The 17,713-nt window shown below is 37.5% G+C and overlaps 1 protein-coding gene across 6 annotated transcripts in view; it reads right to left on the bottom strand.

Moving 5' to 3' along the window:
* Window positions 1–17,713, bottom strand: part of MTUS1 (microtubule associated scaffold protein 1) — a 109,027-nt gene that overhangs the window by 44,477 nt on the left and 46,837 nt on the right. For 5 of the 6 annotated variants that reach the window (XM_015862199.1, XM_015862198.2, XM_015862201.1 and 2 more), the window contains 3 exons: window positions 16,874–17,005; window positions 14,795–14,899; window positions 13,691–13,738 (listed from right to left, as the gene is read on the bottom strand). In XM_015862199.1, the coding sequence (XP_015717685.1) occupies window positions 13,691–13,738; window positions 14,795–14,899; window positions 16,874–17,005 (285 nt within the window). Of the gene's footprint in view, window positions 1–2,910; window positions 3,388–13,690; window positions 13,739–14,794; window positions 14,900–16,873; window positions 17,006–17,713 lie in introns of those variants that run through there. The other variant, XM_015862204.2, reaches the window with a different exon arrangement.

The raw sequence follows: 17,713 nt of genomic DNA, 5'->3' as shown, positions 1-17,713 counted from the left end.
AAGTAAACTAAATGTTTTCTGAGGAGGCTCATTACACACAGCTAACAATGCAGCTGTACTATACTTCTAGAAGCTGCAGAAATGACACTTTTTGATATTTTCCTGCATTTAAAGAGGGAAGAGACCTCTGGTTATGAAGAACCCAAAGCAACATGGAGTATACTAAGACAGAAATCAGATACAAGGCAGCAAGCTGGATGACCTTAATACGCACTACACCTCACAGTAAATTTTCTCTGATTTATTCCATAACTACAAAAATAAACCTAATTTTACTTGGTTTGTAACTTTCTTAGATATATGAACTATTGCAGTTAATTCGACATCTTCAGATGAACAAGATGTAATGTAATGTAGTGTAAACGCACTTGATCACAAGGACCTATTTCACTATGGACACGATGATTAATCTAGACTAACCAAACACCAGTGTAAACTGTGCTTCCAGCTACAACCAGAGAAGAAATTGGCAAACTATTGCAGCATATTGTCAAATCAGAATAGAAACTCAACAATTCCATTCATTGCATCTCAATAGTGCATACATTCCAATTCACAAAGTTACTATACCTCAAACTATCAGACAGAATGTAACAGGCAAATCCAATTGCTGCAATTGCCACAAATGTCTCAGTACAGTCATATAAGGCAGTTTAGGCAGTTTACATTAACGTGAAAGTGAGCAATGTGTGAAATCCATGATTATGCTTAGCACAGTCTACACCAAGACTCAAAATGAATGACGCTTATGTAATGCCCTCTTTCCCATATATATTCACATTCCGGCATCAACCCTGAAATTCTTTTTTTCCAATTACTCTGCCTTGTTTGCTGACACAATCCCTAGGTATTCTATTTCTCATCACTAACGTGACCTTAGAAAAAAAGCCATATCTTTTTAACCCAATTAAACCACTACAAGAAGAGATGCTCAGACCTACGCTGTAAAAACTGTAAAAAACAAATATGGCTCCTCCTGGTAATTAACAAAAAACAAGAACCTTTCAGGCTTGTGATATACATTATCATTGTCTGATCTACTGTTGCTGAATTTTATGAACCCAAGATAATCACAAGGTAGCTTCCAACACACTCCACCGTTTTTAAAATACAGTATGCACACATACTTGGACTCTCCACGACAGACTATGACCTGGTTTTCAGATGCCCTACTTTGGTACATTCAGCACTAGCTAATCACTGGTCAGCTTTCTGCTGGCATGCTGGATTCCTGCAAGATGCAGATACAGTAAAGCAGAAGGGGACATGAGGAAAACATTTACCTGAACCTTTAGTTCTGTAACTTTAATGTGCATTATACAGAAGCTAGAGAAAGCATACAGAAAGTCTATCCAGCACTTCTTAAGTAAGAAAGGACTGCTTAACTGGAACACAGGTCTATCCATGTAGTTTTTACATGCTGTATTTAACAGAGACATTCTTCATGCAGTTTTTACTTTCATATCCACTCAAATGAAAAAATAAGCGGGCTGTTTCCACTATAGAATTACCCTGAAACATGCCTTGACATATTTTTATTTCTTAGAATGATACAAAATTTCAGTAGCAGCCAGTGATTGTATAGAAGCAAGACTGAACATTATTTGTCCATTTCTCCTTCAGTGTTTCTGTTCCTGCAATATGTGCTATGTGAAAATTTTATATTACTAGCAAAATGAGGCAGTCTTTGTGCATTTACTTACACCACTGATATAAGAATTTTTAGCATCAAGGTATTTTAATCCTAGATAAAAAAGCCAAGCTGCAAACAGAATCCTATATTAAGTTTAAATTATCAGCATGTCATTATGCCCATAACTGAATTTAACATCCAGGACAAACTCAGAAACTGAATATATTTCACCAGGAGTAAGCAACAATGGGGCATAAATGGTTTAGGTTGCTATGTAAAATGCTGGGATAGGAAGGAAAGGTGGCTGTCAGAACTAAATCCCAGAAAGTACCAGCCAAAAACAGTGTTCAAGAAAAAGGAAATCCCCCCCAGGAAGAGTTAGTGCAGATCTAGTCTAGGGAGGAGCAAGCAGCTGCATAAATAAAATGCAAGAAAAAAAATCACAAACTGTGCAACAGAGGAAAGACTTACGTAACTGGAAAACTGTTATAATTTTCTTTAATGTCATCTACCTTTGCTAAGAAACAGTCACAACCCTCCACCAAAACAACACATGTATTCCCTGGAACAAACCTCAGCATCCATAATTATGTTCCCATTCCACTTATTTGCTTTACCTAACATTTAAAATGAAAAAATCAGGTCATATGCAGCTGAGAAGTTTTTAAATGTTCATTTATGAAAATACACAAATACTTGTCTTGAAAGTCCCGAAAACATCTGCAAGAAAACTTCAGACTTGTTACGTTTGTATCAAGACAAGCAAGCAAAAAGAGTTCTCTTGATGTATTTGCAGATAAGATGTTCAGCATGACAAGTCTGACAAACAGATGTACATACAAGTATTCAAATATTTCTCACAAACAGACAAAGCCACATTGAGAAACCTTGTCTTGTTTCCCACTCCTATCCCACCTCCCACTCATGGTACAGAAAAGAACTCCCAGCAGATAATCATCAGAGTGATTAGATAAATATTTAATGGTACAAACTTCCTAGTTCTATTTTTGGTTCTGCAGAAGGAAAGAGCAAATTCTGATTTGCATTCCATAAACATAATATTCATCTTAAAAACGAGCAGCTCAGCATGAATGCACACAGAGCTCATGCTTTCTACTTACACAGAATATGAAACTATGCTCATAAGTCAGACTTCTAAGTGTAATTCAAAAACTTTTATGCCCCAAATGGCTGTTATTTGCTAAAAATAAACTGCTGCTGAAGTAAGCAAGATATCATCCAATGCATGCTCTAGTTGTTATAGGAAAAATACAAACCTGTGTGAAATATAACAGTGCTTTTCTTATAGCCAGAAGGGAGACGAATGTTTCGGAGCAATCCCTTTGCTGTCAGTCGTATACGCATGTTGGATAAGGAAAATTTCGGGGACCATAACATGTCTTCAGTTCAATTAGAAGGTAAGCAAGCAAGAAACAGCCTCCATGTAGCTTTACATACTATGCTTTTAAATCACCGCTGGCAGAAGTCAAGCAATTCTTGCTAAAGAAAACAACCTTGAAGAAATAATCAAATCTCCATTCCTTTGCCCTTATTCCTTATGTACAGACAAGTAAAAGCAGAAAAGGCAGACATCCACAGCGTAAATGCTGCTGGCAGCTTCTCCCCACCAGATGTTGTAGAAACAAAGCTTGTCCTCAGAATAAAATCGACTTAGTGATTTGGAAAACAAACAGCCTCTGAATTACATCACAGTGTTCACGCTTAATCTGCTACGGGACTCTGCAGGACTGGGAGCTACAACGGGAGGAAAAAGAAGGAGGAGAGGGAGGAGGAGGAGGAAGTGGGTGGTCTCCCCAGATGAATGTATCATCCAGCAGTGTCACAGACCATGTAATTGTTCTTCAGAGACTATCAGGGAGACTGCTTGAATATTCCTGGAGACATTTGGCAGCTCTCATTCCTTAGCGAGGATCACTTCAGGCTGCATTTTCCAAACAGTTTGTTACAATTGACGGGAATGTATCAAAATACACTTAACAGCTAACGTTTTCTACCAGGGTTTTTTTCTGGCATTAAGTATGTCAACATTTAACATCTTAACTAATCCACAAACGTATCTGTTCTGCATGAGCAATTCTCTATTTGAGATCTGCTTAAAGAAAGTACTGTTCAGCTCAGCAGTGCAGATGCTTCCATTTATCCGGAGAGGTTCAAGGAAGCAGGCATCTATTTCATACCAAAACAGATCACTGCCAGCTGAGTTTGAATGCACCTAAATGCTGCTGGGAAGGCACAGAAGCAGGAACCACTCAAGCCAATGCAGAATACAGGGCAGTAACAGCTGGCACCTCCTTTTCAGTTTGCTTGCAGGCTCTGGTGAAGAGAATTGATATATTTCTTTTTTATTTATTTAAATGAGACAATGAAATCAGTTTCTCACTGATACTCTACTCCTACCATTTCATTAGGCTACAGCCAATGCTCTCTAGCATCCAGCCCTCAAACAGTTCCTCTGGTTTCAGAAGCCATTAAGTCAACTTGTTCTGAAGCATGTATCACCCAAAGCAAACGTAATCACACTGACAGATCTCATCCTACTGGTGATATCCTCTCCTCGCTATAACGTGATAGGTCTGCAGTAACATTTTACTTGCTCAAAATACACAACAGTTTAAATCCACCAGTGTTGCTAGAACTAAAAATAGCATTTTGTTGTTGTATTTGAGCTCAGGCAGGGCAGTAACAGTGAAGCAGCTCACTAAGCACACCCAAAGAACTGCAACCCTTCATCAAGGTATGAGACCTGCTAAACCAACCTCCACTGCACACAGTATGAGAACATTGCTCAATGTTTTACCATGGCATATCAAAGCATCTATTTCTCAGCATCGTAATGCACCACCGGCTTTGCAATATGGTAACACTACATCTTCAGTCTGCACAGTCATTAGAAATGAAGATATAAGTATAAAGTAGCTTTTTTTTTCTGTTCCCAGGGCAGTCTACGCACACAGCAGTGCACGTATGACTTTACTGCAATAAAATCCTCACAGATTCCTCTGAGTCTGAAAAGCTTTGCCACTAACAATGCAGATTCATGCACCTTTGCAATGCCGTGCAATTGCAGACCTTTCTTAATTAAGCACAACCACCCAAGGAGGTGACGATCCCTCCTGTGCTGGAAGGTAACAGGCTCCTATGCTTGGAAACAGCACACAGTGGTAAGCCATAAAGCTAGTTAAAACACACTGCAGTAGCCCTGTGTACTCACCACAGCTCATTAGGCCACCTCTTCAAATATCTGATCACTACTGTAAAATCCTCCCTTGAAGACGACATCTTGAGATTTTGACTTGTTTTTTTTTCTCCTCTCTGAGCAACCACAGGAACTCTCTTCTGCTTTCCTCTTACCTATTATGATTCCCCAAAGGAGGGACTGCTCCATGAAGTAAGCATCCTTCTACCCATTTGGATTTGATGCCGCCTTTGCAAAAACAGAGGCAGTCTAATCACTTAAGAAAACAACAAAAAAAACCAACCCACCCCAAAACCTAAAAAAATACCCCAAACATAAACCACCATCTCTCCCCGTCTTTGCAACAATGCCTGGGTGAAAATGATCAAGAACTCCTCAACAGCCTGTAAAAACAAAATTAGTAGAAGTACCTCAGTGAAACCTTAACTTCCTTCCTAGGAATAGGAGCTAAAACAAAGAATCTCTAGAGGGCAAGCATGATGCAATGAACCAGTTTGGAGACAGAGGAAGGAATGAATCACAAGGCAAAACGCGAGTAAATAAAAGCTCTATACAGACATGAAAGTTCTTGCACCAGACACCAAAGCATCTTTTACAGACACACAAAAATATGTTCCTAGCTTTAGCTTGATAGAAATAGGCCATAAAGAAACAGATACATTATAGGTGTTGTTTTTTCCCATTTTTATTTTTTTTTTAACAAAACAAACAAACAAGCCTTTTTAGGCTCTAGAAATCCTGTCAAACCCCAGAACCTAAAATAAGACTGCTTTATACAGTTGAGTGACCTGACAGCACCAATAAAAAGCACTAGAGGGATGTCAGACTCATCTAGCATGCAACATTCAGAGAGCTCTGACAAGCAGCTTGGGAGAAGCCTGCCCATTCCTATTTGAATAGATTCTATTAGAAATTTAACTCAAAAGGTTACTTCCAATGCAGTATCTTCATATCCATCATACTCCACTGTAAACTTCACGGACTGAATATCTGTCATTGTTGTTTTCTTAGGAAAATGGCTCCTCCAGATCAGTATTCGTGCTCCTACGACGACCATCTTGTGTCAACAGGGCACAAAGCCAGAGTCATGCTCCATGGGATACAAGCACAACATGACAGGAACATGCACTCTCTACATTTCATGCATGATATGAGGATCTGAGAGATCATCTACAACAGATAAAGGTGATGGAAAATAGCACCTGAAAGTAGTTAAATAAAATACCAAGTGATACAGAGAACAGACAGAGAAGAAAAGGACTCTGATTTTATTTACTAACACTTCACTGCCGTCTTCCCTTCCTGAGCAAAACAAAAGACTCTGTGCCATTGCAATCACATAATTCACTCTACGTTGCTAAATGCATTAATACCTAATGACACGATCAGATTGATGGTGGGGAGAGATCTATTTTAATCCTGGCAGATTTAGTGCATCTGCCGCTCCCTGGGGAAAGCCAGCAATGTGACAAAAAAGCAGAGGACACTGGCATCCGCAGGCTCTAAATTCAGCCCTGCAAGTCAAAGTCTTTAGTATCTGAACACATTTCTCTTGCCTCTGTTTCTTCTTCACCACCAAGAATGCCTCTGAGCAAGGTGAGCATCTCATGGCAAACAAGACAGACCTTTACATCTGAGATGCCCTGGCAGAAGACAAATGGCTCCATGTCACAAGACAGAGCACGCAGTGCTGAGCAGATGGATATTACTGGCATGCTTTAATTCAAGAATTGAGAGCCGGCTGCTTATGCAAAGAGAGCAGAGAAGAAAAAGGCTACTAAGAGTAAAAGGGTAATGTGTGACCTAGATTTTCTTTCTGGAAAGTTACCACTCCCTCACCAGTTCCATTTGACTATTTTGCTCCAGCCAGTGCTCCAGCTTGAAAAACTCTTCTTCCTGCAGACAACACATGCTGCCATGCTCCACAGCTTGCAGCTCAGAGACATTAAGCTCAAAGCCTCACCTGAAGAAGAAAGCCAACCTCTTCCTGACACAGAACAGGAACTGAAATAGTAAATAGTTCAGTGTTCTTCTAGTACAAGATGTCCCTTCTAAGATGGCATTTCTGTTAAACATGCTCAAAGTCTGTGCTTCACTACTTCAAAGCAAAACTGCTACTAGGCTACAGTGAAAAATACCACTCCTACTAGAGCAGCATTCCTTAAAATATGAAGTTTCAATGATCTACCCAGATGTGACAGAAAAAAAAACCCAAAACAGCTACTTCAGTACTAGGGAATTATGCTGAATAACAACAGACTGGGTGCATACAAGAACCCTCATGAGCACTGCTCCCAGGAAACAGTGAAAATAAGGTGGTGGTTTGGGTTTTTTGTTTGTTTTGTTTTTTAATTGGGGTCACAGTCTACAGATCTACAAATACTAATTGCTTTATTCATATAATACTGGTGGATATGCACTGCGCAACTTCTTTTCATCTACAGACTCACAACAACAGTCAGTATGCAGACAGTCCCTACTGAAAATCAACACTGCAAATAAAGACAATTAGAACAGCACATATTCCAAGATACACTGGTCATTTATCAGCTTGGAGCTCTCATGGTTCACCGAGCAAACCCAAGGCAGCTCATCACAGGTGTTACACTCAACTTTTGTAGGCTTCATATATTCACTGTATGCCCAGGTGTGCAAATAAAAATGCAGACATATTCAGGCTAGACGCTGTGTAATTATCTTTGACACAAAATGCACAAGTTCTGTGCTTCTGGGACAGCTCTGTGGTCTTTCAAATGTCACATCAACATAGATCCCTAATAGAGGGGATGACAGCAGCAGGGGCAGCTACTTTATTTGCTGAAAAAATTATATTAAAAAAAAATCAGTGAAACGAAAGACTTAATGAAAGGTAAAGGGAATATACACATTGTCTCAGAGAACTTCAAAGTAACTTAAAAAAAAAAAAAGAGTCCAGCAACACCTGATTATTTACAGTGTCTACTGTGAACACATAAAAGAACATGCATAATTCGAGGTACCTGAAGGAGTAAAAACAAACAAAAAAAAACAAACAAAAACCCAAACACCAACAAAAACAAACAAACAAACAAAAAACAACAATCATAACAAAAACAAATATAAAACTAACCTCTCAGATTATCAGAAGTGCGCCATACCAATATTTAACTTCAGAAGGAAAGAAATACAGAGATACTACCACAAAAGAAGCAAGCTCTAGGGCGGCATTTTTAATAACGTGATACTTTTTAGCACAGCATACAGCAATTCAGTTGGAAATAACAAAATGAAAACAGTTCATCTCTAAACCTGATAGCCAGTCAAAGCTGTAACATCTCTTCACAGAATAAAATTTTACTGCCCCTTAACTACTGAAAAGAAAAAAAAAAAAGTGAGAATTTAGTTATTTTAGAAGTGGTTCAGACAGAATGGTAATAAAAACCACCACAGAATCAGAGAGCTAGCAGCTCTGACTAATCCTAATAACATACATAATTTAAAGCCATGATGATGGACTTACAGGCTAGAAAAGACATAAACTTCACCTCCCAGCACTGGAAAGCGTTCTTGAAGTATCAGCAGTAACTGGGTTTATACAATCTGCAGATGGCCATTTTAGTTGTCCCTCTGCTCATACAGAGACTGTCCTATTAAATATTTAATTATCTGTGAGAAACCTGAAGCTCTGTGCTCATGAAAGTGACACAAATATTCCCACATATTGGTCCACACGTAATAGCTACACCACTTAAAACTATTTTGGTCTATGCTTATAGAGACATTCTTTATTAGCTTGTAAGCGGTCTAAGGCCAGATCAGACAATCAAGTCATTCAGATAGTCCTTATAGTTCACACAGATGTGAACTATATAGTCAACAAAAGACTATATTTTTTATTACAGCTATAAAGGTAACAATCACTCCAATGCACAGTACTAATAACTCTATCATGTTTAAACTTGATCTTTTTGTTACACGTCAAGAGATAAAGAAGAAAAAGTCCTACAATTCCCAAGCTGTAAAATATTATCTGTGATTATTAAACACATACTAAATCTATAATTGTTACAGTTTCAGCTCTGTAGAAATATTCTCAAGTGTTTCCTGAATTATTCTGAGGGTAATTTATTTCTCAAGCCCAGCAGGGTAGAGCATTAGGAGACTGAAACAAAAGTTGAATTGGTTCAAAAGCAAGTTTTGCTTTCTACAAAAATGCCAGACTACACAGAATCCTTGTGTTTTCTGAAATGGATACATGAAACAATTACCTGCACTACTGATGTACAGTTTGTTGCAAATTCTCAAAGAGAACTGCAATGTTCTCTATCAAAGCTTTTGGGTTTTTCTTAAAGCAATTTAATACCACTGGAATTTTATATTTTTATATGAATAACATTCTTCCAAACTGAATATTATTACGCATTTAATAATCTTGCGCTTGCAGAATTAGATATTCAAGAAAAATGAGATCTCAACAATCCTGATAACATTTATATCATATACCTGGGAAAACGCATGAATGTGAATACTAAGATATAGGCAAAAATAAGTGCTCAAATGACCAAGGCAAAAACATTTCACTGTCCTCTGCATGTCTTGTTCAGGCAATAATTGTTCAGGCCAATTATGACCTATAATTAGAACTGTCATCAAAAGCACTGTTTTTCCTATCGTGTTTTGTTTTTCCTATCGTGTTTTTAGCTCACTTGAGCTCCCCAGTCTTGCTCTATGACCAACCATGAACACTTCTGTTTCCAAGCACATCAAGGTCTTTTTAAGTATCCATGCAACTCTACTTGCAGAGTTTCTCTTATGGATTTTAAAAGATTGTCTCGAGACAAAGAAAACACAAACAAAAACTAAACAAAAACCCACATTATACCAAGAAAGCCCTTCAGATCTAAGAAGCAGCAATGGGGAAACAGAGGTAATAAGCTGCTTGACAAGATATCCCTCATTAGTAGGGTAACCTGGGTAACCTGCCATTACCACACTGAAAACTACTAATGGTAAATTAAATCAAAGCAATCACAGAAGACCTAAGCATGTGACATTCATAACAGTACTCAATCAGCTCCCACTTTTAATTTTTCTAATTTTTAAAAGAAAACTTACACTTTTCTTTACAAATACATGTATCATGATGTATTTTAAGACTTCAAGGGTGGTTTTTTTTTGCTTTATTTGCTTTCTAGACAGCAAAAGTACAAGCATTCTAAGGGTAACCTTAACCTTACCAAGGAATCTTTAAGATTTAAATCTGGATTTAAACATGGCATGAAATAAACTGAATATCTAAAAGTATTCTCCATGCACTTTGCTTTGAACTACAGTATTGTGTTAGTAAAAATGCATCCTATCCTGTATGAGTTTCAGTGAAAAGCCAGCAGCAGCCACCTGTATCAGCCTGTTCCAAGAGAGATCTTCATGAACTGTTAAAATCATATTAACACTATCATTTATTCTTGCAATAAGCCGCCTGACTGAAGTAATTTCCTCCCCACTGTTATATTTCTCACAGATGATTTAATTAAAAAAGCAGCCTTTTAAACTCTTAAGTGGAGCACCACCTTTCCTGATGCAGTATGTGCAGCTTCTGAATGAAGACTGTTTTTCATTGCTTCTATAGCCTTCCTTAGTATCTAGTTCTAGTATGCATGCTCTATCACAACAGAGATAAGTATGACACAAAACACACTGTTCTCATCTGATAATACTTAATGGTATTGTCCAACAGTTGCCCTAGCTTTCCTGATAACACTGCTGTGTCACAAGCATAAATTATCCATAGTAAACCATATGTCCCTTTCAGAGTCACTGAACAGAACGATAAAGATTCCCAACAAAGATTTGCATGCCTAATTCCTAAAATAATAGCTTTACTTTTGGAACTGCAAAAAAAGACATTTACTTGCAAAAAGACATTACTTTCTCTAGCCTTCAGTCAAGAATGGAAATGATATTTAAATATTCACTTCCTATGTACACTGTAGTATACTGCCCAGATATGAGAGATAGATTGCTGTTCCTAGAGGGAGGCCTGGAGAAACAAAGAAAAGAGAGCAAACTGAAGTCATTTTGAAGGAACTTCTGCATCTAGTTCAAAGTTACAGCTCACAACAGGCAACTGACTTAGTCATAATTACATAGAAGTGCCGCTCTGCTACACAAGGGCTCGAACCCTGGGGGTTGGACTCGATGATCTCTAAGGTCCCTTCCAACCCACACGAGACTGTGATACTGTGTAATTACGTTAAGATAATACATTTAGCATACAAGTACACTGTGATCCAAAATTAGCAAGTCAAGAAGTAATAAAGCATATTTTCCCTTGGCATTAAAGCCAGTGTTATAAAATATGCCACAGAGCATGTAGAAATGTATTGATCCACTGGAAGATCACTCATGAGAAACACAGAGTTTCAAACAAAAAAGGAACAGCAGTAAATAACTAGTCTCTCCAGGTGTACAGGCATACTAGCAGCATGTTGCATCTTGCTTTTCAAGCGTATCCAGGTATTTTGCAACTTCTTTCAAGGAATGGAAAACAAATAACAAGCACAATCAGAACAGAAATGATACTGTATAAATGCTTGCTATTTTTTCAGCTTTGAGAACGTACTAACAGGAGCTTGACAATTAATACACTGATAGGGTACTCAATATTTCCACCCCCACTCCCCCCCATATAGTTCTGCTTCGAGACATTACAGTATTGACACTTCAGGCAGAGCACATGTGCAAGAAATAGAAGTGAGGTTCAACTCCTTCACTGAATGAGGCTAAAAGCTGTAGAGTTAACTAACGAGTTAACCACGAAATAAGAGAACAAAAGCTTTAACTAGATACAATCATTAGAACAAGGCTGCATTGTAGTATCAAGGCAACTAAAAGAAGGAAAAAAAAAAAAAGACATTGGGCTCCATTTTACATGGTACCAGCTGGCATTACTTCAGTTCATTTCAAAAAGGATCATTTGTCTCTTCTTAAAGAGACAGTCTTAAAGTGTAAGACGTTCTACATTGAACATCCAAACAGACACACAATACTTTTATTGTGTAGTTAAAAACTATCAGCAACTATGAAGATGGAAAAAAAGTCTTGCTTCTCTATCAGAAAGCTTGTGCACATAAATAGAACACTATACTAATTTATATGTAAGTTACAAAGCTATTAACTTTGAAGTCTAACAAGTTTATCACCCAATTTTGGAAGCTGATTCAGTACAAGAAACAGGTTTCATAAGACAAACACTAAAATGCAGCTACTCAGCTGGCAAAAATAAGGTGCTAAAGAACATTTGTCAAAAAATAAATCACTAAACATTATGGCTATTTTAGACTTTACAGTCACATTTTTAGTGCACCAGTATAATGCACTAAATGTAATACTTCAAAGACATGTAGTCACATTCTCTATTAGCTTGGAAAAGTTGGATCACAACAAAGATTACACAAAACTTGCAAAAAGGGTGAGAGTACTGTTTTTTTGCATGGAAAATACAGAAAAAGCACTGTGATAGTTGTAAGAAAGATTCATATTGAAGCTTTTAACCAAGAGACAACACAGCTTCTCCCTAACCACAAGTTACCTCAACCTAACTAAGCATTATATAATACTCTTCCTAGCAGCAGCATCTTCTGCAGTTCTACATATAAAGGACAAACACAAGCTCATGTTTAGATATTGTACTGTCAGGCAGTATCTAAACGTTACTTCAGGCAAATATCAGTAAGAGTAACAAACAGAATAAGCACTTTGTCTTGTTATATGAGCAAAGAGCTGACTTGTAATAATGAGAGATCTCAAGCAAAGCACTCGGTCACAATTGCTAGTCAGACACTTGACAAGCAAAACAGTAAAAGGCAAAACATTCAACTCACATGCATGCAATTAGTAAAAAACATACTACCACAGTACCCAAGTGACAGGTCAGAATAGTTTCACTCCACAGTTCCAGGCTCAAATTCATAACACCTAATTAGTTACAGCACGTCTTTGAGAAAGACATCTGCTACTCACTCACAGGGGACACAGGGCTTCCCTCCCAGTGAACCTCACTATCTTTCAAAAAAAGCTTTTCAGTAATTAAAAGCTTCTTTTAATTTAGCACGTACTCAATGATGCTCAGAAAACTAATTTTGACTGCATGTTCTCTTGAAAAAGACCTAGAAATTCCTGTGAATAGCAATCTGAAGGCCTCTCTCTCTCTTCCAGCAGGGAGAAACTAGCACCAGGTGCCCTGACTGGCATGACCACTGAAAACAAATACAAGATGAAGTCCATGAACTCCACCAGATTTTGGAACACCATCTGCCACTTAATCAGTTGCCACTCCTCCCTTGCCATCCAAGCAGACACATGCACTAACAAGTTTGGATAATTTCATCTTCAAGTGTAGTCTCCAGTGACAGAAACACAGACAGCTGACACTAATAGGGGAGCTACCACGAACCTTCCAGAAAAACCTGTTATTCTGCATGACTATTTATGTTAAAGCCACAACACATAAGCTGTAATCATTAATTACCTCAGCTAGGCTAAACAGCAAAATCTACATCTAAGTTTCATTACCACATTTTTTTCCCCCTCCTGTTGTTAGTGCTAAAACCTTCTTAGGCTTCACTGGAAAAAGAGAATGACAGACAGAACAGACTGCGTACTCTAAAAACCGGGTAACCAGAAGACATTAAGTAGACAAAACTTCACCTTCTATCAACTGAAATCAGAATCTGCGATGGTTTACAGAATTTACGTTGCAAAACTATTCTTCCAAGAAAAAATATAATATACTAATATAATGTGTAAATCAAATTTAAGTTCCACTTCAAAGTACGTAAAAATACTTCCAGAGAACTCACCAGAACCATAAACCGACAAACTCTGCTGTCTGTTTTTTCCAGGAGTACCTATGATGTACAGAATAGAAAGCAGAATTATGCTTCAAGTCAGTAAAGGAGAGAGTTGCACTTTTGTATCTCTTTGTACATAATTTCCTCATGATATAGGTAGTTTTAGTTTCATCTTTAGGATTGATTGCATGTTTAAAGGAAAGATTTGGTATGAAAAAGGTTAAATTATTTGGAAAATGAATTCCTATCAAACGTTTTTTCTATTTCAGTTACCATACTTCATTTAAGCTGGGTAGCACTGTTTATTTATTATCTTAAACAAAAGAACAAAATGGAATAAAAAACAGGCAACAAAAAGTAACTACACATATGAGCAGCATCATAGTTTTTTTCCAGCTATATACTCCAGTAACTTTATTTACATAAAGCAGGTACAAAAAGGTACCTAATCAAGTTACATATAAATGAAAATGGTGAGAGGGTTAATCTACAATTCCTGTATTGTTTTTGTGTTAGGTGAAAAGTGAATTAAGAGCTGCATTATTTTAAAGGATATCAATTTAAGGAAAACACTTTTTGCTAGGTTTAAGCACGAAAGTTACATGCAGAAGTTTATAGAAGGTCTGTTTACAACAACTATCACATTCAGCTGTCTTCTTCCCCATAGTAGGTATTATCAATAAGATTAGTACCACAACCGTACTTTTTTCCCTCGACCTGAATGCTGCAAGTACATATTTACTCCCAAATTGAAAATCTTTTATTACTTAATTTGTCTGAGGAGTCAAATTTATTCTTTGATTCAAACTAATTTTAAAAATGACTAATTTCAATTAAATACTAAAGATAAAGCAAGTATTTGACACTGAAATGCAAAGTTAAGTACATATTACTCTAGATGCAAGTTTGAAGCAGGCAGTGTACTTGAAGTACATTGTCTTTTACGTCCAGATAAATAAATATATACAGAATATCTTGTAGAGCCTATCTCTAATACTGTGAACTATGCATGAAAAGAATGGACTGACAGTCTCAACTGCTCAAGTTATTTAGCATAGCTCCTCTTTCTCAAGATGAACAGATACAAGAATATAATTGAAAATGTAACTTTACCCAATAACTGACTGCCTCTAGCCTCACTGACTTTCCTTGTTGAGTGCAATGGCCCAGATGATTTTGTCGTGCATTGGTTCAGAGAAGCACACCTGGCCTTGGCTCCTAGAAGAAGAGACTTACATCAGATTTAAAAGTACAGCCATGACAGCAATAAAGACATGCCTAACATCACATATTTACACTACCAGATGCACGAGACTACTCAAATAAATATAAAAAGAGGTATTTTCTATAAAATGGAATGCTACATTTAAACTCAACTTTGTTTTTAGCAGAACTCTCTACTGAAGCAATAAAATATAATTTTAATAAAGCTTATTAGGAGAAGTTTAAGAAAGGAAAGACTTCACCTTAGCACTAAGATAGTATTACTTAAGTCACTTAAGCAGTGGCAAACAAAACAGCTACAGGAAAGTTGGCTGAAAGTGACTTATGGACGCCTGCTCTGATGGTAGGCTGACATCACCAAGACGAATTTAGCTGGCCATGAGTCCTGGAAACTTCCAGGAATGGAGATCCTATGGCCCTGGACAATGTGGACCTGTACTACTTTTCCTCATAATTCTTCCCAAAACGTTGGGTCTCCCACTCCATAATTTGTTATTACTGCTACATTATCTGGTACTACTGAGTTTGGTGTCATCATCTTTGTTCAAGTAATTGTAGATTGTTACAATACCTCCCCCTACTCTTCCTTTCACCTAAATAAGCCTCATTCCCTCATCCTCTCATCACAACCCATGTGCTCCAACACTGTTCCCAAGTGTTCTGTTTCCGAATAACCTTCTTGAAAAGGGCAGACCCCAAAACAGATCAGTCAAGGTGGAGCTTCACAAACACCAAGGAGAGAGAGAACACCAACTTCTGGCCTTAACGCTCCTGGAGGTGCTGAAGGCACACTTCCAGCATCCAGATCACTGAAGTGATTGAACAATGAATAATTTCATTGCTTATCCTGGGCCTGACATAAAAAGCATTGGCTTGTCAGGTAGTCATATAATTTTTGTTTGTTTCAGTGATTTACAGTTTCTGGCAATATCTGCCTCTTATCACTGTTTACTATTTTAAAGCATGTCATTATAGCATGACATTTGGCAGGCTTAAAACTTAAGCCTAAAGCAGAAGCATTGTATTTAATTAGGTTTATCCAATTACAATAACCAGTTCACCACAAAGATGGTCAGAAGCAAGCTGATTATAACTAGGATTTACAGGACAGAGAGCACAAGCTTATTTATCTGCTCCCATTATGCCTTTAATTTTGGTCAGAGAATGAGTTGTCAGCTGCTGTTTGTGGCCTGAGTGGAAAAGCCTTGATGGCTTACAGAGAAGTCCTGGCTCAAACAGGAACAGGAACCAAAACACTTATATAAAGTCAGAAAGTGCATTTTAACTAAATTTCCTTTATCACCAAGGGATGAAGCATAATTATCTATCTCCATTTAAAAAAAAAAAAAAAAAAGCAGACCTCTGCTTCCTCTTAGTCAGTTAGGAGAATAAAAAGAAAAAGAAGCATGGAGAGGTAAGCTGTTAGTGCAATTCTTTTCTTTGAATGGTAAAACAATGTCATTCATTCAAGAAGAGGCTTCATCTAGTAACATCTCATTCAAAGAGTTACTCCTATTCTGCAAGGTCCTTAGGGGCAAATATAATCTCAAGTCTGCATGAAGAAAAGCACATCCATATCCAGAGGATAAATTCAAAGTTGACCTACCCTGCAGATCAGCAGCAGCTACAGAGTCTGTGCCTGAGCTTTGTGACAAAAGATACTAGAATAAAGTAAAACTTGAATGATGACACCCACCACACAATGCATTTAGTCCCAGTACCATGCACATCCATATTGCTCTTATAAGTCCACATTACAGTGCAGACTACCTCCTCGTTTACCTGAAATAACCATCAGTGACAACAATCCAAAGAATGTTTTAGCTTTCTTAAGAAATCTTATGAAACCTGAAGCACTGATGTAGACTACTGCTAAAAATTCACTGCTTCAGGTGGCAGCTAGGTGCAAAAGGTAAGGCACTGCAACAGCAGTAGCTTTAGTTTTACTGTAGTTACAGATTCAGATACCTTTTGGAGTTGCTTTCAATGAGAGTAATCTAGGTCTTGGTATTGCTTTCAAAGAGACAGATCCAGAAGTTCCATTCTGGCAGGCTTTTGAGGGCCATTCTCCATTCTTGATGATGACCGTGGCACTTGTAGCTACAAGAAAGAACAATGGAGAATTTGGTCAAGAAAGTAGCTAGCCTGGAGAAAATTAAATCCTAAAGTAAGCCCATTTCACTATTTAAGTTAGAAGAAATAAAAGTTGGAATAAAAATATTATGAACTTTTTTGTTATTTTCTGTACAGACTGATTAACAGATTAGTCCCTGGATGTTGCAAACACTTCTCAGAACTGGACATAAAGCTTTGAACTTTGCACAGGAGGTGGGTATATGCAAAAGAATGCTGGTAACAGTACACGAACAGAAGCCTTACCATGTCATACAAAGCAAACGTAGAAAATGTTTCAGTTTGACTAAACCAAGAAAGATAATCAGTCTGAAGTCATCCTGGCTATAGAATTGATTGGTTTGCATGTTTGTTTGTTTGTTCTTTTAAGAAAATAAAGTAAAAAAGAGAACTGCCTCGAACAGCATCATTCCCTTTTCTTTCTCATTTGAATAGAGATACTTGCTACACAAGAAGTTTAAAGAAAAGTTTCTGTAGTACACATTCATAAAAGTGATTTCTTCAATGGCAGAGGTCCTTAGATGTTAACCATCCAACACATACACACCAGAGGAGAGCCATACAGTGAAAAAATAAACACAGAAAAAGGAGCAGATAGACTCAAATTAGGAAAAGCAAGACATTTTCTGTCTCGTGTAAAAAAATCAGGTTTCCAACAGAGAAATTGCTGCACAA

The sequence above is a fragment of the Coturnix japonica genome, chromosome 4 (genome assembly GCF_001577835.2).
Source record: "Coturnix japonica isolate 7356 chromosome 4, Coturnix japonica 2.1, whole genome shotgun sequence".
NCBI classification, from domain to species: Eukaryota; Metazoa; Chordata; class Aves; order Galliformes; family Phasianidae; genus Coturnix; species Coturnix japonica.
The sequence above is the reverse complement of the archived record's forward strand: the minus strand, read 5'-3'. Positions and strand labels throughout refer to the sequence as shown.